Genomic DNA, 25,703 nt, shown 5'->3' with positions numbered 1-25,703 from the left:
CAGGGGAGATGACACAGGTATATACTATATACAGGAGATGACATACAGGTGTATACTATATATAAGGGAGATGACAAACATGTATATACTGAGGTGAAAATGAGAGGTGTGAGGTGAAAATGAAAAGGTGTGAGTGCAAAATGAGAGGAGTGAGGGAAAATAGTGGAGTGATCGGAAAATGACAGATGTGAGGTCGAAATGACAAGTGTTAGGGGGGAATGAGAGGAGTGAGGGGGAAAATAAGAGGAGTGAGGGGGAAAATGAGAGGTGTGAGGGGGAAAATGAGAGGTGTGAGGGAGAAAATGAGAGATGTGAGGGGGAAAATGAAAGATGTGAGGGGGAAAATGAGAGGCGTGATGGGAAAACAAGAGAAGTGAGGTGCTATAACTAACCACAGATAGTTACTATGCCCAGGCAATGCCGGGCTCTTCAGCTAGTATATATCTATATATATCTATATATATATATATATCTATATATATATATATATATATATATATGTATATATATATATATATATAATGTGTGCGTACACTAACCTGGAAGTTCTTGTGCTCTGCAAGCCAGCTGATGCGGATGACCCCATACTATGCAAACTGTCAGCTCTGCACTGACAGAGAAAGTTGCTGATCATGTACTGTGCATGATCTAGTAACTTTACTAGGTCTGGTGACCTGGATGTTGTCATGACGACATCAGGTCACCATGGCAACGATCGGGACCCCACGGCTCTGATCCAATGGCATAGGGGATATCCTCCCTCGGCCTGCTCCAGGATGCGACTGCATTCGCAGTATTTAGGGGGTTAAAGTGCCGGGAGCGGTGTGGGACCGCTCCTGGCACCTAGTGTCACCTAGCAGCCTGTGTGAGTGCACGATCGCATGGATGTAACAATCCGCCCCGAGTCTGTGTGTAATTACATGGAGAGACAGAAGGATTTGCACAAACCTACATCCACAGATCTGTGGTTAGTTCTCCAAGATGTTTGGGACAACCTCCGGGCAGAGTTCATTAACCCGTTTACAACCTATGACGTACCTTTGTTGTCAGCTCCGACACTGAGCCCGCATCTTTTCAGACACATGACAGCTGATCTGATCAGCTGTCATGTGCCCCTAACAGCCGCATTTGGAATCGCGATCCATCCGTGACTGTTAAAGTGTTAAATGCTGCTGTCAATCTCAGACAACGGCATTTAACATGTGAGCGCCGGAAGTGTGTCACAATCCACGCCCATCTGCTGGAGAGCCCTGTGCTTGTCATTGCAGATCTGCAATGAACGTCGCCCCTTGGCCGGCATTCATAGCTGCTCATGTCTGCTACACAGAACAGGGCTGAAGCTCTACTATGTGTAGCACAAGCGATTGGAAGATCGCAGCTTCAAGTCTCCTAACGGGACTATTGAAGCTAGTAAAAAGTGAATAAAAGGTTTTAAAAAATATTAAAATTAAACAATTATAAAAGTTCAAATCACCCCCCTTTTGCCATCATTCAAAAAATAAATAAAAAAATACACATTTGGCATCTGAGCTCAGAAACGCCAGATCAAAATATAAAACAAATTAATCTGATCGGTAAATGGTTTAACGAGAAAAAAAATAAACATCAGAATTAAATTTTTTGGTGCCTGCAACATTGCAATAAAAGGCGATCAAAACATTGTATCTACACAAAATGGTATCAAAAACGTCAGCTTGGCAAGCAAAATATAAACCCCTCACCCAGCCCCCCAAAAATGGAGATGCTATGGGTCTTGGGAAAATGGCACCTTTTATTTTTTAAACAAACTTTGGATTTTTTTTTCACCACTTAAATAAAAAATTAACCGATACATGTTTGGCAACTGCGAACTTGACCTGGAGAACCATAATGGCAGGTCAGTTTTAGCATTTCTATATGAAAACAGAAAAAAGACTGAACTAATAATGGTATGCACATACTTATAGTAAAATTGAAAAAAACTTTATTTCACCTTGAACACAATGAATAAAAACATTTAAAATACAAAATGCAACCCAATAACCCTCACCCCTATGAAGGCAGGTTAGATGGACCTATAAATGAGGCCCATACATGCAAGACACAACTGTAATAAGCCATGCCTATAACACGTATAATATACACCATAACCTTCAAAAAACATGTACCATTACTCATCCCTGAACCCCTTTTTTTTCTTTTTACAGTGGTATGGAATTCATCACATACTCGTGACAACTAGTTTGGAGGCAATCTTGTTGGGTCCCTCATGGTTTTTACTTGGTCCGCTGGATTGGATATTTGGGCTCTGGCATCTCAGGAATCGGATGGACAATCTGAATGGTCTCTACTCTGTCGGCGCGATTGGATGTACAAGTCATGGCCTTTCTGGAATTGTATGAACCATTAGGATTTAAAGAAGACTTAGAATTGGGCGGTGGTATATATGCTAATGGCAACTACAAGCACTTCAATCAATGAGACCAAACGGTCTGACTTGTACGGGGCAGAAGCATTTTTTGTTCTACATCCTACACTCCGGAAGGATTGGTGGATTATTTCCATCACAAGAAAATAACTCTGGACATTTGATCGATCGGTGGGTCTCCATAGAATGTGGAAGACAGAACTTAGGAACATTGCCAGGCTATCGTACTTTATGTACCTGTTGCACTGTATTGGGTTCTTGGTCCAATCTGGATGGGAGCCGAATTTTTTTTTATATATGAAGGGACCGTGTGTTAGATACTATGGAATTACTGCTTGGGCTGGGCATATTGGAGTATTTCTTAAATATTGGTGTCCTATCGCATTTACCTGAGGATACGACCTTTTCTCGGGCTATACACCTTTTCGTTATATGTTGTTAGTCTGGGTCCAACTGGGTTGGGTGTCCATGTATTATTAAGGGTTAACATGGAGTATTTTATCGACATTAGAAGAACTTGAAATTATATACAACAGTTTACTTAGACTACATTTATTTACCTGTTTCAACGTAGTTAGTTTTGGATTTTTTGCCACCCCCATACATGGTGGGGTTTATATGTCCGGTATAAATGGTAGATCCTGTTGATTATTATAGCCATTATATCTGGCTTTAGCATATGTTTTCTTTATATGAGTCCTTTATTCATTACAGTCCAGGTCTTCAACAGGACATTCTATTGGACTCATCCCTATTTTTGACTCAGTAGGATGTTTAATGTAGCGAGCGCTCATACAACTTAATTATATGTAAATGCAAAACTAAGTATAACACTTCGGCCATTATGTCTTTAGTCTACATTATATGTCTATTATTATAGCCACAACCATATTCATCATCATGGATAGGCTCTATCTAGTGACAAATGCTTTAGATTGTACCCATCTCAACCTCTGTACACTTTTCCAATGTGCCATTGCTTTATGGGACTTATTGGCATGTGTAATGATATCTCCTTAAGCTTTCCCCTCCCCCTTATTGGTTACTCTGGCTGCGCACGCGCAATGAGATATATGTTGGTGGATTTTACATCCCATCAGTGGCTGGTACCTGCGCAGGCCCTTTTTTGCCTCTCTTTCTCATGATAGCAGGCACGCGCAACATATTTTGTTGTGTCATCACTGACAGTGCTGTATGCGCATGCGCAATGTTTACCATAGTAATGGCGGTTACATCCAGCTTGGCAGACCGTGTTCGCATGTGTTCACTGGCTCCAGGTGCTCGGGCCCCGCCTTTACCAATCTGGTCGGCGTTCACACATTCGTATGTACTTAACATGTGTATATAAACCTGTTTATTTCCCCCTGCACTCACTTCCCCTGACGAAGCTGCTCCTTTATAGCAGCGATACGCATAGGGCACGCTCTTCACCCCCCTTTTCTTCTCTCACATGGACATGTGGTTTCAATCATGGCTCTATCCTGGGTCTGAGTGGAGCGGGATATATGGTGACTATGTGGTGAATATTTAGGACCTCATGGCTATTTTGGGCTCCATTTACTATTCTGTTTCATCAATATTCTGGTCATGATTGATATGGTGCATGAAAATGAAGGTATCCAGCTCAGGAAATAAAATCAAAAGTCTTTATTTGGACAAATTTAAAAAGTAAGCTGCTTGACAAACAAGTGCATACTGGAGGAAGGAATGTCTTGAATAACTGGACGCGTTTCGAACACGTATAGTGCTCTTAGTCCTTAGTTTTTGGTGTCATTTTCATGCACAAGTACCTGGCGTCAAGCCGAGACGTTTCCGTGCTCGGATCAAATTTCTCATGGGCTGTGAAAATACCATCACAAGGGTGAGCTGAATCATTTTATTTTTTTATGATTGATATGGTACATGTTTTTTTGAAGGTTATGGTGTATATTATACCTGTTATGGGCATGGCTTATTACAGTTGCGTTTTCCTTGCATGTATGGGCCTCATTTATAGGTCCACCTAACCTGCCTTCATAGGGGTGAGGGTTATTGGGTTTGTATTTTAAATGTTTTTATTCATTGTGTTCAAGGTGAGATAAAGTTCTATTTCCAATTTTACTATAAGGATGTGCATACCATTATTCATCATCATCATTTTAAGTTTTAGCATTTCGTGAACATGGCAAAAAAAACCAAAAACAAACAATAACACAATTATTGAATTGCAATTTTTTTGCAATTTCACCGCACTTGGAATTTTTTTTCACTGTTTTTCAGTACATTAAAAGAAAATCAATGGCGACATTCAAAAGTACAACTTTGTCCCATAAAATACAAGCCCTCACAGTATTGATGCTATTTTTAAGGCAAAACGATTTAATTTAGGTTTAACTTTTTTTTTCTCCATTCATTCTACATTTTGTGACATGATAAAAATAAACTATTAACGCTATTTCTGAAAGCATGCTTCCTTAACAGGATTTTTACCCATACATGCCTAAAACTGTGGCACAGCCAAAATAGCACCAACAAGTTACTTTTTAAAAAAAAAAAAATTTGTTCAGTTAGTGTGCTTTCCCATTGAGTTTATCTTCACGTATATAGGTCTCATTGAGGATTGCATCCGAACTACCCCCACAAAACAGGATTCAGACTTATGCATGGACGGGGCCGTAGACTAGAATGGTGGCGGCAGAGTGACCATGCGTTCTGCCTTGCATCATTTTCAGGAGTGTACACCTACAGGAGGCGGACACTCAAACATAAACTGCGTCTGAGTGTCTGCCTCTAGTGAGCAGATAAGCCCAAAAATTAGTGCACATTCGCTCTGCCGACACCATTATAGTCTATGGCCCAGTGGGCGCATATGGCCAAATCCCGTTCAGAAGGCCGACCGGGCCACCGAATGGGGGGCCTAAACGTAGTGTGTAAGCACCCTTAAACTGAAAATGTAACTGGCTGCTTTTTTACTTGATACTTGATCACTATCAGGAACAAAAGTTTTTGTGGACTCCAATTTAAGGGAAGTTGTCATCAGGTACCTGATTGTTAACCATATGATCATGGCATATATGACAATTCCTGTATTCTAATCAGGTGTTTCATACCACACTAATAATGCAGTCATTTAAGAATTAACTTTTAATCTGCAGTGACCTCCCTTAAACCTTCCAACTGAGCCTCCTTGAGCGTGATTGAAAGCCTATAGTTAACTCCCCATTACGGTAGGGCCATTATGGAATGTTTCATTCCAACCCCGAAAAGCCCGATAAGAGAATCTGAAGCAGGAGTAGCCCAAGGTAAGGGATATCCATCCGACTAGTGTCTACAATGCTGTAGAATAAAAGTTGACTCTTGAATGATTACATTCAAGTGTGGCACGTGAAGAACCTTATTAGAATCCAAGAATTGGAGTGCATACTGATAGTGAAGAGCTAACAGGTTCTCCCCCTTGAACCATTAAAAAAAAAAAAAAAAAACATCTGCTGAAATTAATTTCCTGATATTAAATAAACCATGATGATTTCAGGGTACAACTTTTCTCCAGTTTTGAACACAAAAAGGTTTGTGCTTTTAGTGAGCTGGTGAATAAAATATGCTTTTAGTGTAAAAGAATTCCCACATTCTGACCATTAAAATGGCTTCTCCATGGTGGAAGTACCTTGCTGTTTAAGAAGATGTAAAGTCTGGGTGAAAGATTTTCCACAATCCAAAAATGAAAATGACTTCTCGCCTTTGTGAAGTTTCTGATGTTTACTAAAATGCGATTTCTTGGTAAAACATTTGCCACATTCGGAGCACGAAAAAGGCTTTTCCCCAGTGTGAATTCTCTTATGGTCAAAAAGGACAGATTTCCGAGTAAAATGTTTTTTACATTCTGGACAAGAAAAAGGCTTCTCCCCTGTGTGAGTTCTCTGATGGTTCAAAAGAACATTTTTCCGTGCAAAACATTTACCACACTCTGAACATGAAAACGGCTTTTCCCCTGTGTGACTTCTTTGGTGTTCAATAAGAACTGATTTAAGGATAAAACATTTCCCACATTCTGGACATGAAAATGGCTTCTCCCCTGTGTGTATTTTCTGATGTTCAACAAAATGTGCTTTCTGTGTAAAACATTTCCCACACTCCGAACACGAGAATGGTCTCTCTCCTGTATGAGTCCTATGATGTTTTATAAGATGTGATTTCTGGGTAAAAGATTTCACACACACAGTGCAGGAAAAGGGCTTCTCTCCTGTGTGAACCTTCTGATGTGCAACAAAATTTGATTTCTGCGTGAAAGATTTTCCACATTCTGAGCATGAAAATGGCTTCTCCCCTGTGTGAGTTTTATGGTGTCGAAAAAGAACTGATTTAGAGCTAAAGCGTTTCCCACACTCTAAACAGGAGTACGGCCTCTCCCCTGTGTGACTGCGCGCATGTACAACAAGATCTGATTTCTGGATAAAACTTTTCCCACATTCTGAACATAGATATAATTTACCCTCCCTGTGATTAACAGTTTGTTTAGCAATCTGCGATTTCTCAGAAAATGCTTCTTTACAATAAGGGTTAGATAAGAAATCTCTATGATCAAAAATTGAGCTCAGATTGGTGGTATGGAGATGTTCAAAATAAAGATCATCTATTTTATTGTCATCTTCTAATCCGCAGCCTAGTGCTAGATCAAGAGGTTCTTCTGAGCTTTTGGTGCAGTCATCTGTTGAAAAAAAAAAAAAAAAAAAATTAAAATCAGATTGTATCATTCATGGTTTTAAAAAATATATCTACGCAATAAAAGATTATCTTGCAGCAACCCATAGGCTTAAATCAAATAAGATGCATGTAAAGCCTCCGCCCCTTCCCCCCAAACACAGTAGAGTGAAGTCGTTCAAAGCTGCTGAGATCAGTATGCTCAACCAATAGTCTAATACAGTATGTATGAGGGTGGGGGGGTGGAATGGATTCCTGGAAGACTGTCGGGGAAAAGAAGGATCAGGCCTGTTGGATTTCCAATGAGTGGTATTTTGCTTTACAGGAGATAAGCCACTGCCAAAAAAGTCTGGTAGTGGCTCTCTAAAAAGGGCAGAGGAACAAATGTTCCCGGGTATGAGGGAGTCGTGGAAGATAGCTGACAAATGAACAGTGTATAGGAACTTTAGTGTGCAAGGGACTTTTAGATCTAAATAAAACAATAATCCCCAAAAAATTTTTATAGGCAAATAATTAGCACTTCGATCATGAATGCTGACATAGATTACCTAACAAGGTATGAAGTGACACATAGGTAAATAAAAGTAAAATTATCTTTATTGACATATTATTTTAAAATTACAAATCTTTAAAAGACAGGATGATGGAAAAGTAGGATCTCCAAACAGAACCAGGGAGTGACCTTATGACCCAGATGGTAATATATTTTTGGAAATTTATATATAATGTTGCTATACTTAAAGTAGTATCCCTATAGGAAGAAATAAAGGACTAGCAATATGGGTGGATGTAAAACATCTCTTTAAAAGGACCACATGGCAGTCTTATATCCAATTAAAGGGTATAGACAAAAAAAAAAGCAACAAAAAAAATAAAATAAAAATAAATATATATATATATATATATATATATATATTTATTTTATTTTTTTTGTTGCTTTTTTTTTTTTGTCTATACCCTTTAATTGGATATAAGACTGCCATGTGGTCCTTTTAAAGAGATGTTTTACATCCACCCATATTGCTAGTCCTTTATTTCTTCCTATAGGGATACTACCTTAAGTATAGCAACATTATATATAAATTTCCAAAAATATATTACCATCTGGGTCATAAGGTCACTCCCTGGTTCTGTTTGGAGATCCTACTTTTCCATCATCCTGTCTTTTAAAGATTTGTAATTTTAAAATAATATGTCAATAAAGATAATTTTACTTTTATTTACCTATGTGTCACTTCATACCTTGTTAGGTAATCTATGTCAGCTAAATAAAACAATGTAGGTAACAATATCTAAATGTCTACATTTGGGATTTCTACAGGTGACATGAGCAACCCATCCTACTCGGAGCTTTAGTAGGCTAATGAATCTGTGCCACTGTGTCATCTAGTTTGATCTTCAAGCATCTGTAGAATGTTTAATAAGGTTACGGTAGGGAAAATACAGCATATAAACAACAATTTAAAAAGGTTATGTAATACATACAAGAAAAAGAAAAGACAAATGATAAACCTTTAGCAAATTTACACCCCCACCTTCCTTCTACTCCAAAATACATAACATATTTAATAACTCCTAAAAAAAGGATTAAAAGACAAGTGCACTGACTTGCATCTTCCTCCCCACATGAGAAGTCAACATGTACTATTAACCCCTTTCTGACAGACGTACTATCCCGTCGAGGTGGGCCCGTATGACCACCGACGGGATAGTACGTCATATGCGATCAGCCGCGCTCACGGGGGGAGTGCGGCCGAGTGGCAGCTGACTATCACAGCTGACATCCGGCACTATGATACCGCCGAACAATAAGTGGAATAACAAGCGATCAAAAAAAAAAAAGGATATAAATATCCATGGTACCGCTGAAAACGTCATCTTCTCCAGCAAAAAACGAGCCGCCATACAGCGTCATCAGCGAAAAAATAAAAAAGTTATAGTCCTCAGAATAAAGCGATGCAAAAATAATTATTTCTTTATAGAAAATAGTTTTTATCGCATAAAAGCGCCAAAACATAAAAAAATGATATAAATGGAGGTATCGCTGTAATCCTACTGACCCGAACAATAAAACTACTTTATACCGTTCCGCGTTTGGTAAAATGGATAAAGGCCCCCCCCCAAAAGAAATTCATGAATAGCTGGTTTTTGGTCATTCTGCCTCACAAAAATCGGAATAAAAAGCGATCAAAAAAGGTCACGTGCCCGAAAATGGTTCCAATAAAAACATCAACTCGTCCCACAAAAAACAAGGTGTCACATGACTCTGTAGACCAAAATATGGAAGAATTATAGCTCTCAAAATGTGGAGACGCAAAAACTATTTTTTGCAATAAAAAGCGTCTTTTAGTGTGTGACAGCTGCCAATCATAAAAAATCTGCTAAAAAACCCACTATAAAAGTAAATCAAACTCCCCTTCATCACCCCCTTAGTTTGGAAATAAATAAATTTTTTAAATTGTATTATTTTTCCCTTTTTCCCCCCATTAGGGCTAGGGCTAGGGTTAGGGTTGGGGCTAAAGTAAGGGCTAAAGTTAGGATTAGGGTTGGGGCTAAAGTTAGGGTTAGGATTACATTTACAGTTGGGATTAGAGTTAGGGGTGTGTCAGGCTTAGAGGTGTGATTAGGGTTATCGTTGGGATTAGGATTTCAGTTAGAATTGGGGGGATTCCACTGTTTAGGCACATCTGGGGCTCTCCAAATGCGACATGGCATCCGATCTCAATTCTAGCCAATTCTGCGTTGAAAAAGTAAAACAGTGCTCCTTCCCCATCCGAGCTCTCCCGTGCGGACTAACAGGGGTTTACCCCAACATATGGGGTATCAGCATACTCAGGACACATTGGACAACAACTTTTGGGGTACAATTTCTCCTGTTACCCTTGGAAAAATACAAAACTAAGGGCTAAAACATAATTTTTGTGGAAAATTTTTTATTTTCATGACTCTGCGTTATTAACTTCTGTGAAGCACTTGGTGGGTCAAAGTGCTTACCACACATCTAGACAAGTTCCTTAGGGGGTCTACTTTCCAAAATGGTCTCACTTGTGGGGGGTTTCAATGTTTAGGCACATCAGGGGCTCTCCAAACGCAACATGGCGTCCCATCTGAATTCCAGTCAATTTTGCATTGAAAAGTCAAATGGCGCTCCTTCCCTTCCGAGCTCTGCCATGCGCCCAAACAGTGGTTTACCCCCACATATGGGGTATCAGCGTACTCAGGACAAATTGCAAAACAACTCTTGGGGTCCAATTTCTCCTGTTACCCTTGGTAAAATAAAACAAATTGGAGCTGAAGTAAATTTCTTGTGAAAAAAAATTTAAATGTTCATTTTTTTTTTTAAACATTCCAAAAATTCCTGTGAAACACTTGAAGGGTTAATAATCTTCTTGAATGTGGTTTTGAGCACCTTGAGGGGTGCAGATTTTAGAATGGTGTCACACTTGGGTATTTTCTATCATATAGACTTCTCAAAGGGACTTCAAATGTGATGTAGTCCCTAAAAAAAAATGGTGTTGTAAAAATGAGAAATTGCTGGTCAACTTTTAACCCTTATAACTCCCTAACAAAAAAAAAAATTTTGTTTCCAAAATTGTGCTGATGTAAAGTAGACATGTGGGAAATGTTACTTATTAAGTATTTTGTGTGACATATCTCTGTGATTTAAGGGCATAAAAATTCAAAGTTGGAAAATTGCAAAATTTTCACAATTTTCGCCAAATTTCCGTTTTTTTTTTTTTCAAATAAACGCAGGTAATATCAAAGAAATTTTACCACTACCATGAAGTACAATATGTCACGAGAAAACAATGTCAGAATCATCAGGATCCATTGAAGCGTTCCAGAGTTATAACCTCATAAAGGGACAGTGGTCAGAGATGTAAAAATTTGCCCGGTCATTGACGTGCAAACCACCCTTGGGCGTAAAGGAGTTAATGTACCACTTATTTCTGTCTAACCATAACAGTCAATTCTATAGAAACTATTCTACATGCATCAATGTGTAATTTCTTGAATTTTGCAATGGCACCTCATTTATCATACACTCCTTTCTCCAGAATTAGCCAGTTTATCGTATTAAGTTGTTGTACAGTTGGGGACCTCTCATCTATCCAATGTTGTGCTAATAGCTTCCTTGCCATATAAACATTCTTGCCACTGTAGTCTTACCCAACTCATCAGTCTAGTCTAGAGGTTTTCCACATACCCCAGAATCTACATTACTACCCCAGGGACATGATGAAAACCTTTGAAGAATAAACATTATTAATTACTGATACTTGCTTCCAAAACCTTTCTAGGAGTGGACAAATCCACAAGATGTGGATCAGAGCTGCCAATTATGACATGCATCTAGGACAGACCTGGGCAAAGTGCTGTCTCAGTCCGGCCCGCGGACACAGACAGTAGAGAAGCTGGAAAACTCCGTGCTCGCGGTCTCCAACAGCGCTCACTTCACTGGTGCAGTAGGGGCTTCCAGCCACTTCCTCCACCAATCAGAGTGTGAAACAGCTGACGCAATTATGTAATTTCATCACATCAGATGTGTACTGCGGAGAGTCTGCGCACCGGAGACAGGAACAGCAGCAGAGTTCACTCTCAGAAGGGTGCAGTTTTTAAAATATGTAAGATGGCCGCCAGACAAGTCCTTGAGGGGAAATAGGTGTCATCGCGGCTGTTAGCTGCGATGATGTGAGCTCGGATGTATGCTCCAGCACCTATAAAAGCTGAGAGAGTTATTTGGGCTATTCCAGGGCCGGGTTTTACAAGCGGTCATAAGAATTCGGTAGGAATGACTGCTGCAAGGGCGTGATTTGGCAGATAAAATGGAGGCCGAGTCTCTCACTCAGTGTCTGTGTCTGGAGGTGTGGAGACCTCCAGTGTGTGTAAAGACACTGACCTGAGCGGGCGGATCCACAGGCCTATATGGACAATTTACCTGCAGTTTGTGTGTACCTTCACTGTGTTGCTAAAGGCACTGACCTGAGCGGGCGAATCCGCGATACCATATGGCCTATTTCTTTTCAGTTTGTTTTCACTTTGTGCCAGAAAAGGCTTTGTTTTGCCATCCGGAGTGGTTTATAAAGTTAAATAAACTTGCCTGAAAACCGTCTCCTGTGCCTATCTCAAGTGCATCCGAGTGAGTACAAACCTCTACAAAATGGTATACACCGTATTTTTTGCTTTGTAAGATGCACTTTCCCCCCCCCCAAAGTTGGAGGGAAAATGGGAGGTGCGTCTTACAAAGCGTACATGCCTTACCGATACTGAGGGTGTAGGCCGCATGCTAGGATGAGGGGGTGTCTGCGGGTACCCGGCGGTTGCTGGCTGATGCTGCGGGTGCCTCCGGTGCCCAGCAGTGCTGCGTGGGTGGCCGGCGCTGCACGGGGCTCTGCCGACATTTTGCGACAGAGAGACATGGTAATTCCACAGTTCCCTGTGCATGTGCGGTGGACTCCGGGAATATGGCCGCCGCTGGGGGGTGGCGCATGCGCAGATGTGATCTCGGGACTAAGATCTCCAGAGATGAGATTTCAGCGCTGAGATCTTTGTCCAGAGATCACCATCTACATATGCGCCGCTTCCCGGCGGCGGCCATTTTCCTGGAGTCCACCGCACAGGGAACTGTGGAATTACCGCAGCTCTTGCCTGTCACAAAATGTGTCGGCAGAGCCCCGGGCAGCGCCAGACACCCATGCAGCACCGCTGGGCACCAGAGACACCCGAAGCACCAGCCAGCAACCGCCAGGCACCCGGAGACACCTGCTGCAGCAGGACCGAACAAGCACCAGCACAAGACCCCCACACCAGCACATCGGAGCCCCCCCCTCATCCTAGCTTGCGGCATCACCCCACTCCTGCCTCCTCCAGCAGCGACCCTAGGACCCCACCCTCGGCAAGCAATAAGACGCATGGATTATAAGAAGCACCACCATTTTATTAACCCCTTCTTGACCTGTGACGCCACATAGGCATCATGAAAGTCTGTGCCAATCCGACCTGTGATACCTATGTGGCGTCATGGCGGGATCGCGTTCCTGCAGGTAGGGTGAACGGGTTAACTGAAATGTCACCTGACTTGCAGGTACAGGGGGACTTGGACTTGAGCCCGGGGAGGGGGGGGGGGCTTAGCCCCCCCCCTTGGCTACAATGGCTTCTGGTGACCTTTTTGTCACACCCCCCAGATCTGGTTGGAGCTAGCGTCCATGTGACGCTATCTCTCCATTCAGATGTGGAGGGGCGGAGTAAACGATGGCTGCCTCGCTCTCCGGCCTCTTCCTGTCCGTGGGAGCTGGAGATCGAGGTGCCTGCTTGCTGCCCTGCCACATACTCTCCGCCATCGCCAGGTACTCCCCTCTGCTGCCCTCCGCCGTCCGATTCCACACCCCCTGACCTCCGCCCCGGTGATCACCCCCCCTTACTGCTGCTGCCACCGGCTCTCTCTCCTCCATCTGCTGCTGCATCCCCTCAGACCCCCGCGCGGGCCTGACTGCCCCCTCCTGCCCCCGGTGATCACCTCCCCGCCCCAGTGATAACCTCCTGCCCCGCGGATCTCCCCCTTGCCCCGCTGATCTCCCCCCTGCCCCAGTGATCAACCCCTCCCGCCCCAGTTTTCCCGTTAGGGTTAGAGTTGGGCTAAAGTGAGTTGGGCTAAAGTTAGGGTTGGGGCTAAAGTTAGGGCTGGGGCTAAAGTTAGGGGTTAAGGTTGGGATTAGGGGTGTGTTAGGGTTAGGTTTGTGGTTAGGGTTGGAGTTAGAATTGGGGGCTTTCCACTGCTTAGGCACATCAGGGGCTCTCCAAACGCGACATGACGCCCGTAGACCATTCCATCAAAGTCTGCATTTCAAAACGTCACTACTTCCCTTCCGAGCTCCGACATGTTGCCAGACAGTGGTTGTCCCCCCCGCCCCCACATATGGGGAACCAGCATACTCAGGACAAACTGGAAAACAACTTTTGTGGTCCAATTTCTCCTGTTACCCTTGTGAAAATAAAACAATTGCGGGCAAAAAAAAATCATTTTTGAGTGAAAATTATTTTTATTTTCACGGCTCTGTGTTATAAACTTCTGTGAAGCACTTGGGGGTTCAAAGTGCTCACCACACATCTAGATAAGTTCCTTGGGGAGGTGTAGTTTCCAAAATGGGGTCATTTGTGGGGGAGCTCCAATGTTTAGGCACACAGGAGCTCTCTAAACGCGACATGGTGTCCGCTAACAATTGGAGCTAATTTTTCATTCAAAAAGTCAATTGGCGCTCCTTGCCTTCTGAGCCCTGTGCCCAAACTGTGGTTCCTCCCCACATATGGGGTTTCAGCATACTCAGGACAAATTGTACAATAACTTTCGGGGTCGACTTTCTTTTTTTACCCTTAAGAAAATAAAAAGATTGTTGCTAAAAGATCATTTTTGTGACTAAAGTTAAATGTTCACTTTTTTTTTACTTCCATGTTGCTTCTGCTGCTGTAAAACACCTGAAGGGTTAATAAACTTCTTGAATGTGGTTTTGAGCACCTTGAGGGGTGTAGCTTTTAGAATGATGTCACACTTGGGTATTTTCTATCATCTAGACCCCTCAAAATGACTTCAAATGTGAGGTGGTCCCTAAAAAAAGGTTTTGTAAGTTTTGTTGTCAAAATGAGAAATCGCTGGTCAAGTTTTAACCCTTATAACTTCCTAACAAAACAAAAAAAAAAAAAAATGTTGTTTCCAAAATTGTGCTGATGTAAAGTAGACATGTGGGTAATGTTATTTATTGACTATTTTGTGTCACATAACTCTCTGGTTTAACAGAATAAAAATTCAAAATTTGAAAATTGCGACATTTTCAAAATTTTTGCCAAATTTCCAATTTTTTCACAAATAAACGCAAAAATTGACCTAAATTTACCACTAACATGAAGCCCAATATGTCACGACAAAACAATCTCAGAATCGCTAGGACCCGTTGAAGCGTTCCTGAGTTATTACCTCATAAAGGGACACTGGTCAGAAATGGAAAAAATGGCCAGGTCATTAAGGTAAAATTGGCTGGGTCATGAAGGTGTTAAAAAATATTTTTTTCTTATTTTTCACCCCAAAATTTGAGGTGCGTCTTATAATCTGAAAAATACGGTAATTTGGGGCATTTTCCAAAATTGCTTCAAATGTGATGAGGTCTTTTAAAAAAAAAAAAAAAAATGCATCCAGAAATTTCTGTTCAACTTTTATTCCCCTCTAATGTCCTAACAAAAAAAAAAAATTCAAAAATGATGCGGATGTAACAGACATATGAAAAATATTATTAATTAACTATGTTCTGTGACATATCTCCGGTTTAAGGGCACAAAAATTAAAAGCTTGAAAACTACATTTTCAAAATGTTCTGATATTTTCACAAATAAATGCAAAAAAGTATCATGCTAAAGTTACCACTAAAAGTACTGTACAATGCCTCACAGAAAAACAAAAAAAAAAAAAAAACACAAACAGTCTCTGAATCACAGATCTGTTGAAATGTTCCAGAGTTATTACCTCCTAACTAGTGTTGAGCATTCCGATACCGCAAGTATCGGGTATCGGCCGATACTTGCGGTATCGGAATTCCGATACCGAGTTCCGATACTTTTGTGGTATCGGGAATCGGTATCGGAACCATATTCATGTGTAAAATAAAGAATTAAAATAAAAAATATGGATATACTCACCTCTCCGGTGGCCCCTGGATCTTACCGCTGTAACCGGGAGCCTCCGTTCCTAAGAATGAGCGCGTGAAGGGCCTTCGATGACGTTGCGGCTTCTGATTGGTCGCGTGAGGCTTCTGATTGGTCGCGTGAGCGGTCACGCGACCAATCAGAAGCCGCGACGTCATTGAAGGTCCTTCACGGGCTCATTCTTAGGAATGGAGCCTCCCGGTTACAGCGGTAAGGTCCAGGGGCCGCCGGAGAGCCGAGTATATCCATATACTCACCTCTCCGGCGGCCCCTGGACCTTACCGCTGTAACCGGGAGGCTCCGTTCCTAAGAATGAGCCCGTGAAGGACCTTCGATGACGTCGCGGCTGACGTCGCGGCTTCTGATTGGTCGCGTGACCGCTCACGCGACCAATCAGAAGCCGCGACGTCATCGTCATCCCGGTTACAGCGGTAAGATCCAGGGGCCACCGGAGAGGTGAGTATATCCATATTTTTTTATTTTAATTCTTTATTTTACACATGAATATGGATCCCAGGGCCTGAAGGAGAGTTTCCTCTCCTTCAGACCCTGGGAACCATTCCGATACTTTGCGTCCCATTGAAATGCATTGGTATCGGGTATCGTACTTTCAAGTATCGGACGGTATCGCTCAACACTACTACTAACATGACACTGGTCAGAATTGTAACATTTGGCCTGATCTGGAAGGAGAAAAAAAAACAGGCTTGGGAGGGGGTTAACAAGAAATAGAAAAAAAAAAATGTGAGTGAACTGTGCATTTATTAAAAAAAATTGGCACATCTGAATAAGACAGCTGCAATTTAGAGGAAAAAAAAATGAAGAGTATTGAGAAAAGGCCCAGTGCTACTATAAAGCTTGTGTGTAGCCCAAGATTTCCAAACATTATTCTAAGGCGCCACAACCATTACTGTGGCTCACTAGATTCCATCAATGTGCAAATTAAAAAATTGACTTAATTTGCTTCTTTTATTTTAGTCCTTGAAAGTCTAAGGGTGTGTTTCCACGGTCAGGAAACGCTGCGTGTTTGACGCTGCGTAGAGCCGCAGCGTTAAACACGTAGCGTCCAGATGTTAAAGCATAGTGGAGGGGAGTTCCTGAAATCCCATCTCCACTATGCGTTAAAACACGTAGGCGGCAGACCCGCGTAAACGGACATGCGGCGCGTCTTTTCAGAACGCAGCATGTCTGTTTACAATGCGGCGACGCTACGTCGCCGCACCGTAAATTACCCATAGATAATGATTAATCACATGCGTAGTAACTGCGTAAACACAGCTTACTACGCATGTCTCCTAATTTACATGCGGGCTTACCTGCCCCGCCGCCGGAAGTCCCTCGTCCACTGCAGTTCTCGCGATAACTTATCTTATCGCGAGAACTGCCGTGCACGTGACCGGGAGTCATCTCCGGTCACTAGTCGCTGGAGAGTTCTCTGGCGATCATCTACAGGCTCTGCTACATCTGGATGTCAGGCATCCAGATGTAGCAGAGCTGGACTCGTTTAGACTGTGTGCACATACAACACACAACATTGAACATACACCATGCAACATACAACATGCACCATGCGACATATACATAAACTACATACAACATACATATAGACATACAGTACATACAACATAGAGTACATACTCACCATTACCTTGATCCCCGAAGCCATTGTCACCTGTAAAAAATATTAAACAAACAATATACTCCCTGATCCGCAGATATCCAATTAAAACGAGTGTCCCACAACGATTTCCCGTGGAGAGCAGCCACATCAGCTGACGCGACTGCTCTCCAGGGGCTCCAGGAATACAATGACGGAAGGTATCCTTCTGCAATGTATTTATCCGCCCCTGTGAGAAATAGTCCCTAGTCTCACTTGTGGCACTGCTGTGTGGGAAAATTCCCATGCAGCTTTGCCATAAAAGTGAGACTCGGAACTAAAGTAACCTCAGTGATACACTGCAGGAGCCATTGTCTCCTATCAGTGTGTCACTGAAGGTCTATAGAGCAGTGACATCACCTGATGTGACTGTTCTATAGGGGAGATCGTCGTGGGACATTCGTTATTAATTGGACTATGGCAAACAGGTAGTATACGGTTGGTTTATTATTTTAATTTTTTTTGCAGGAGATAGAGTATGGCAATTATGGTTAAATTAAGAATATTAAAATACTTTTTTTCTGGCTGTGTATTTTTTTTTTTAACCCTTTCACTACTATAGGATTAGTAATGATTAGGCGTCTTATTGACGCCTCTCCATTATTAACCGGGCTTAATGTCACCTTACAATACCAAGGTGACATTAACCCCTTATTACCCCATATCCTACGGCAACAGGGGAATGGGAAGAGAGGGGCTAAGTGCCGGAATTGGCGCATCTTACAGATGCGCCATTTCTGGGGTGGCTGGGGGCTGGTATTTGTAGCCAGGGGGGCCAATAACCATGGCCCCTCTCTAGGCTATGAATATCAGCCCACAGCTATCTGTGTAGCCTTTCTGGCTATAAAATATAGGGGTGGACCCCACCTTTTATGGGGGTCCCCGTAATTTAATAGCCATTAAAGGCTACACAGACAGCTGCGAGCAGATATTCATAGCCTAGAGAGGGGCCATGGGTATTACCCCCTTCCCAGGCTACAAATATTGGCCCCCGGCTGATGGCTTTCCCCTTCTTGCGCAGAAAATTGCGCGGGAGCCCACGCCATTTTCTTTCCCGTTTTTTTTTTATTAAATTAAATGCTTATTAATAAACATCGGCCTTGCTATTACATATCTACTAGATGGTGGCCCGATTCTAACGCATCGGGTATTCTAGAATATGTAGGTAGTTTATTTACAAAGCGGTGTTTAAATCTCGCTGCAATATCGCTGATTGATTGGTCGCAGCCAGCTGGGCGCGACCAGAGAAGCGTGGTTTAAATCTCACGCCAATTCGCGGCTAGACTGTGCCTGTCGCTGATTGGTCGCGCCAGCCGCCCCCGACCAATCAGCGACGCGGGATTTCCGTTATAGACAAATAGACCCTTAGACGGTTATTTATATAGATGGATAATCTATCTATCTATCTGTCGATATATTTATAGATAGATATATCTATAGATACATAGGTATACTAAACATCGGGCTTGGTATTATCCATCGTATCTTATCTATCTATCGATATATCTATCGATAGATATTTTTATAGATAGATAATAAGATACGATACGATAGATCTATCCATCTATCTGTCTGCGTAAACATTATTCTTCAATGGAGTATGTAAATGAAGAGGTTGGACAAGAGATGACATCACAAATAAATATATATATATATATATATATATATATATATATATATATATCTTTATTGAGCTTACAAAAACACACAAAAATGCGCATGAAAGACACATAAAAACGGTAATTAGTCCTTACCGGTAATTGTATTTCCAGGAATCCACCTGACAGCACCATTGGAGGACGTCCTTCTTATCCGCAGTGGGACAGGAACCACAAGTTAAAAGGACCCTCCCCACTCCACCCACCAGTGATTTTCTAAGTACCACATCTGGATGGATGCAAAAAAGAGAGTTTATTTACAATTACACACCAATGTTACATCACATTAGTCAGTAGTAAAAGTTTGCAGTGGGAGGGAACTAGTAGTGCTGTCAGGTGGATTCCTGGAAATACAATTACCGGTAAGAACTAATTACCGTTTTCCAGTCCGCCACCTGACAGCACCATTGGAGAATACCAAAGGATGTTTAGCTAGGGTGGGACTACTGCATGTAAGACTTTTCTACCAAAGGCTAATTGGTCTGATACGACATCTAATTTATAGTGTCTAGTAAAGGTAGAAAGACTAGTCCAAGTCGCCGCCCTACAGATTTGCTCAGCTGAGGCACCCCCCTTCTCTGCCCATGATGTAGAAATGGCTCGTGTTGAGTGGGCCCTAAGAGTGTCCGGGGGATCTTTCCCTTGGTTTGTATATGCTAGGCTAATCATGTTTTTAATCCACCTAGCAATGGTTGATTTTGCTGCCTTGCAACCCCTATTTGGACCACCGTATTGTATAAATAAGTTAGTGTCCTGTCTCCAGCTTTCTGTCGCCCCCAGGTATTTTAGAACAGTCTCCCTAACGTCAAGGTTATGGTAGACCCCTTCTTTTGCGTTTTTAGGGTGTTGGCAGAAAGAAGGAAGGATTATCTCCTGATTTATATTGGTAGATGATACTACTTTGGGGAGGAAAGCTGGGTTATGTTTGAAGACTATTCTGTCGTCAAAGATTTGAAGATATGGGTTCTGGATAGAAAGAGCCTGCATCTCCCCTAGCCTTTTAGCTGATGTGATGGCAATTAGGAAGGCGGTTTTAAAGGAGAGACTGGCTATGTCCATATCTTCTGACAGTAAGTAAGGGGTTTTACATAAAGTGTTAAGGACCAGGTTTAGGTCCCAAGGAGTTGATTTCCTCACAAGTGGCCTCATTCTCTGTGTGGCCCTGGAAAATCTCGCTATCCAGGGATGAGAGGCTAGTGATGTATCAAAAAATATACTAAGTGCTGCAATCTGTACTTTTAGAGTACTAGGCCGAAGGCCCTTGTCAAATCCGAGTTGCAGGAAATCTAGGATTTTAGGGATATCTGGTTTTGAAGTATCCACATGACCTTTTCCCAGAAAGGAACAATACCGCTTCCAGACCTTGTTGTAAATCGCCGAAGTCACCGGCTTTCTGCTTGCCTGGAGTGTGGTAATGACTTCCTCTGACAGGCCTCTGGATCTTAGGGTTTGCCGTTCAGGATCCAAGCAGATAGGTGCAGAGAGTCTGGATTCTTGTGGAACACCGGACCCTGAAGTAGAAGGTCCTGCCTGTTCGGTAGAAAGACTGGTTCTTCTGTTGACATCCTGGACAGTAGAGAAAACCAGCTTCTTTTCGGCCAAAAAGGAACCACCAGGATTACGGTTGCTCTCTCGTCTCGTATCTTCCTGAGTGTCTTCGGTATCAGAGGAAGAGGTGGAAATGCGTACAGGAGAGCTTCTCCCCAATACAGAGACAAGGCATCTACTCCTGTGGCTCCATCTAGAGGATTCAGAGAAAAAAAATGCTCTGCTCTTTGCGTTTGACCTGGTGGCAAAGAGGTCCACCTGAGGTGTGCCCCATTTCTGGCATAGACCGCTGAATACTTCCGGGTTCAGTTCCCACTCTCCGGGATGTACCGACTTTCGGCTCAAGAAATCTGCTCGCTGATTCTTGGCACCTTCCAGGTGAACTGCCGAGATGGATTTGACAGATCTTTCTGCCCACCTGAAAATCTGGTCTGCTAAGTGTTGCAGTGGTGGAGGTCTCGGACCTCCCTGGTGTCTCAGAAATGCCACTGCTGTGACATTGTCGGACAGTATTCTCACGTGTCTGTCCCGGACCAATGACTGGGCCTGGCCCAACACTTTCCAGATCGCATACAGCTCTCTGAAATTCGATGATCTTGCCGCAATCTGAGGAGTCCATTCTCCCTGGTAGTATGTTCTTCCTATATGACCGCCCCATCCATATTGACTGGCGTCTGTGGTAACCGTAACACAGGGATCGAGTACCCACGGTACTCCCTCTCTCAGGTTCCTCGGTGTGGTCCACCAGGTTAGGGATCTCTTCACCGACGGAGACACAAGCATCTTCCTCTCTAGGGAACTCAGTTTCCTGTTCCAGGATCCTAGGACTTCTCTTTGCAACTCCCGCGAGTGGAATTGTCTCCATTTCACACAGGGTATGCATGCTGTCATGAAGCCGAGTATCCTCATTGCCTCTCTTATGGAGGGGGTACTTCTGAATTGATGGATGTGCCTGATCAAGGCCTCTTGTCTGTCTTCTGGTAAAAAAGATGTTCTTAGATTGGAATCCAAGATCACCCCCAAAAATTTTATTCTGGAATTTGGGACCAGGCAGGACTTTTTCCAGTTCACAATCCACCCCAGCTCCTGTAGGATGGAAAGGGTGAAAGTGCAGTCTATCTTGAGGCGTTTCTGTGATTTCGCCATTATCAGGAAGTCGTCCAGGTATGGGACTATGGTCACATTCTGATTCCTCAGATAGGCCACCACTTCCGACATCAGCTTGGTAAAGATCCTGGGCGCTGAAGCAAGCCCGAAGGGGAGACATCTGAACTGAAAGTGATGTACAATCCCCCTGTTCATTATGGCAAACCTCAGGAATTTTTGGTAGGAGATGTGTATCGGGACATGATAGTATGCGTTGCTTAGGTCTAGGGTACACATTACCATGTCTTTGTCTATTAGAGGCGTCGTGGATCTTATAGATTCCATCCGGAATCTTTTGTACCGGACCCATTTGTTTAATGGTTTTAAATTTATAATCGTCCGGGAGTCCCCGGACGGTTTCTTTATTGAAAATAAATGGGAATAATGGCCTTCGCCTCTTTCTGAGATGGGAAATGGCACAATCGCTTCTAATTCCAACAGCTCCTGGATGTTTGCCCACATGGAGGAGTCGGAGAGCGGGCAAGGTCGGGCTACTACAAATCTTTCTGGGGGACTGCCGGAGAATTCTAATTTGTATCCCTGTGCAATTACCGGTAGAATCCAAGGATTCTGGGACACCTTCTGCCAACCCCCTAGAAATTTCTGTAATCGACCTCCCACCTTTATGTCATTTATTTGACTTTGGTGTACCTGCACTAGGGAAGATGGAGTCTCTACCTTTTCCACCCTTGGGATAAGACCACCTCCCAGTCTTCCCTTTCCCCTTGTAGTCTGTCCTCTGACCAGGTCGGGACCTACGAAAGGGCTGATATTTTTTGGTATTCTCCTCAGGGAAACCCTTCTTTTTATCTGAGGCCTTTTCTAGAATATCGTCTAGAATTGGCCCAAATACTTTATTTCCTGAGAATGGGATTCCACACAATTTATTTTTCGACTGGAGATCCCCCGACCAGGTCTTTAGCCATATGGCTCTTCTGGCCGCGTTAGACAGGGATTCGCTTCTAGCCACAAACCGTACAGATTCGGCAGAAGCGTCTGCCATAAAGCCTGTTGCGAGTTTGAGCAATGGCAATGATTTAAGGATAACGTCTCTGGAAGTCTTGGCTTTGAGGTGATCCTCTAAATCGTCAATCCATAAGTGCATTGACCGGGCTACGGAGGTTGCCGCTATATTGGCCCGTATTATTGCCGCGGAGGACTCCCAAGTTCTCCTTAGCAAACCGTCTGCTTTACGATCCATAGGATCTTTTAATGCGGAAGAGTCCTCAAATGGAATTGAGGTCTTCTTCGCCACCTTTGCTAGTGGGACATCGATCTTGGGAACTTCATCCCACACTTTAATGTCCTCAGGGTTGTAGGGCAGACGAAGTCTAAAGTCCCTTGGAATCACTAGCTTCTTCTCTGCTTCCTGCCACTCTTCCAGGATCATGGAACGGATGTGGTTGTTGACGGGGAAGACTTTTGTCACCTGGGCATGTAATCCGCCAAACATCTCGTCCTGGATCGAGGTTTCCTCTGGTGTATCTTGTAGCTGCATGGTGTTACGTACAGCATAAAGAAGTTCCTCTGTGTCTGCGGCGGAGAAGAGATATCTCTTCCCCTTGCCCACAGATCCGTCTCTTTCTTCCTGGTCAGAACCCTCCGAAACCTCACCCTCGGAGGAGGGGCTAGACTCCCTTGGCCTTTTCCGTGAAGTCTGCGGTTCTGACTGAGCCTGGGAAAGATTCAAGTTTGAGATAGAAGCCTGAACCTCCTGTCGAATCATGGTCCTCATGTTGGATAGTAGCGCCGTCTGCTCATCACCCACAATTTTGGATGTGCACGATCTGCACAATGGTTTCCGCCAATTTTCTGGAAACTTAGTGGCACAAATCGGGCATTTATTTTTCCCCTACTTTTTCCTTTCCATTGTGGGGATGGGAGGCTCAGCCTAGGGTAAATAGACATACGTGGCTGTAAGTAGAGGAGCAGGGGGGAGGGGTGGGCTTTGTGGTATGGCTTTTACATAGCCTACTCACGTGCCCCTGAAGCTGGTCAGTCCCCTCAGGTCTGGTAGTGTCCTTCATGAGGATAATAACACAATATAGCCGTGTACACCCTTGTCAGGATAGCCGGCGGGATAACGACCCCCATAATATGTTTATATAGGTTTTTACCTGGTTGATCCTGCCTCCTTACTGCGCCCCGCGCGGTCGACCATGCTGAAAGGGGCCTTCCTGAAGGCCGGCGCCGCCGCTGGTGTCCCCCGGTCCCATGCTCGCCGCGACCGGAAGTGACGCGGCCGTCGACCGGAAGTGACGCGGCCGCGTGTCCTGGAGCCGGCAGCGGCCGCCGCACAGAGAACCCTCGCCGAAAATGGCCGCGGCCGCATGCGGGAAAGGCGCCGCTCCAGCAGACAGCGCCCGGACCGAGAGCCCCAGCCTGGAGAAACAGACCTTGGCCCCAGGAGCAGCGCTACACTGGGGAGGTTGAGGGACCCCCCATCGCAGGTATCAGCCGCAGATATCTTGCGGCGGGGGAAGGGAAAGGCTGGGCCCCCCGATCCCCACCATCTGCACAGCACCGTCGGAGGCTACGTCTTGCAGTTCCTATCCGCAGTGGGACAGGAAAAACACTGGTGGGTGGAGTGGGGAGGGTCCTTTTAACTTGTGGTTCCTGTCCCACTGCGGATAAGAAGGACGTCCTCCAATGGTGCGGTCAGGTGGTGGTGGACTGGAAAAAAAACACATGAAGAACGCAGTTGACCTGCCAGTGACCTCAGGTGCAGATTTTACCTGCGTCAAATCCTGATGCAATCTTGAACGTGGAAACATACCCTTAAACATCATGAAAAACAATACTAAAATATAGACGCACTTATTAAAAGGTTTAAGGAAGTTCTCAGCATAGCAGACATGGGGCGCATATCTATTTGGGTTATATAACTACAACTAAAAATTCCATTCATTTAATCAGGGTAATGAAAGTAGAATTTCTTACATTACTACCGAAGGAAGAAAACATTAGAAAATCTCAGTCTATGACTAGAAAATACTGTATATACCAAAGATGATCATAATATCTATAAAGCCTACTATCTGATCTCCAAAATTACCTATAAAAAGCACATGTAGCAGCAACAATGAGGCACCGTGCAGTCAAGCCAGTGAGCGGTCAGTGAAGCATAGGAAGACGAGAGTGGGCAGAGCATGCAGCCATGGAGGCAGGGGCCTGGGAAGTGCTTAAGTGCTCTGGGAGTGTCCAAGCACCAAGTCTCACATATGATTTAAAACTGTAATTTTGTTCACAGTTATCCCCCATACAGCAATAGAGTTCCCATATAGCTTTACCGTTTAAGCTTTGAGGCAATCCCCAGAACATATGCTGTGAAGACCTAATAGGTGTGGGCTCAGAGACGGTACTTTATTATCTCTAGAACAGTTGATTCCTAACCCTCATCATGTCTGCTAAAGTGGTCGCTGGCTCCATTCACTTGTATGGAAGTGAGGAAAAACTTGCTTGTATAACTGGAAACCAATTAATACACTTGTTCAGCTAACTCCCATAGGAGTGGGATACAGAGAGCCTACTCGTGAAGGGCCATCTCACCATTCATGCTCTGCATGGATGTGGTGGCCAGTAGCCATCTCACTAGGTGGTACTAGGATCAGTGGACACTCATTTAAAAATAGGTATGGGGTCCAGAAGTGGGACCTGCATCTATCTAATTGCCCAGAAAAAACGTATCATTCTAAACAAGGAAAAATGTAACCCTTGAGTTTTTAGCAATTAACTCACCATGGATGATAACTACAGGTATTCCTTCCTCTTCGCACTTCTGCTCAACCATCACACAAGTCTCTTCAGCCTCTGCTGTGACCTCAACTGTAACTTCAGTGAAATCTGAAACCTGGAAAAAGAAAAAGAAACAAAAAAAATAACGTGGTTGCATAAATATGAACACCATTAACCTAATACT

General features: G+C 43.5%; 1 protein-coding gene across 3 annotated transcripts in view; it reads right to left on the bottom strand.

Moving 5' to 3' along the window:
• Nucleotides 1-4,934: 4,934 nt before the first annotated feature.
• Nucleotides 4,935-25,703, bottom strand: part of LOC143764944 (uncharacterized) — a 42,699-nt gene continuing 21,930 nt past the window's right edge. For all 3 annotated transcript variants that reach the window (XM_077251089.1, XM_077251090.1, XM_077251091.1), the window contains 2 exons: nt 25,523-25,634; nt 4,935-7,091 (listed from right to left, as the gene is read on the bottom strand). In XM_077251089.1, coding sequence (XP_077107204.1) covers nt 6,022-7,091; nt 25,523-25,634 — 1,182 coding nt within the window. In that variant the 3' untranslated portion in view covers nt 4,935-6,021. The remainder of the gene's footprint in view (nt 7,092-25,522; nt 25,635-25,703) is intronic.

Source organism: Ranitomeya variabilis, chromosome 4 (assembly GCF_051348905.1).
Source record: "Ranitomeya variabilis isolate aRanVar5 chromosome 4, aRanVar5.hap1, whole genome shotgun sequence".
In the NCBI taxonomy this organism is placed as follows: domain Eukaryota; kingdom Metazoa; phylum Chordata; class Amphibia; order Anura; family Dendrobatidae; genus Ranitomeya; species Ranitomeya variabilis.
The sequence above is the reverse complement of the archived record's forward strand: the minus strand, read 5'-3'. Positions and strand labels throughout refer to the sequence as shown.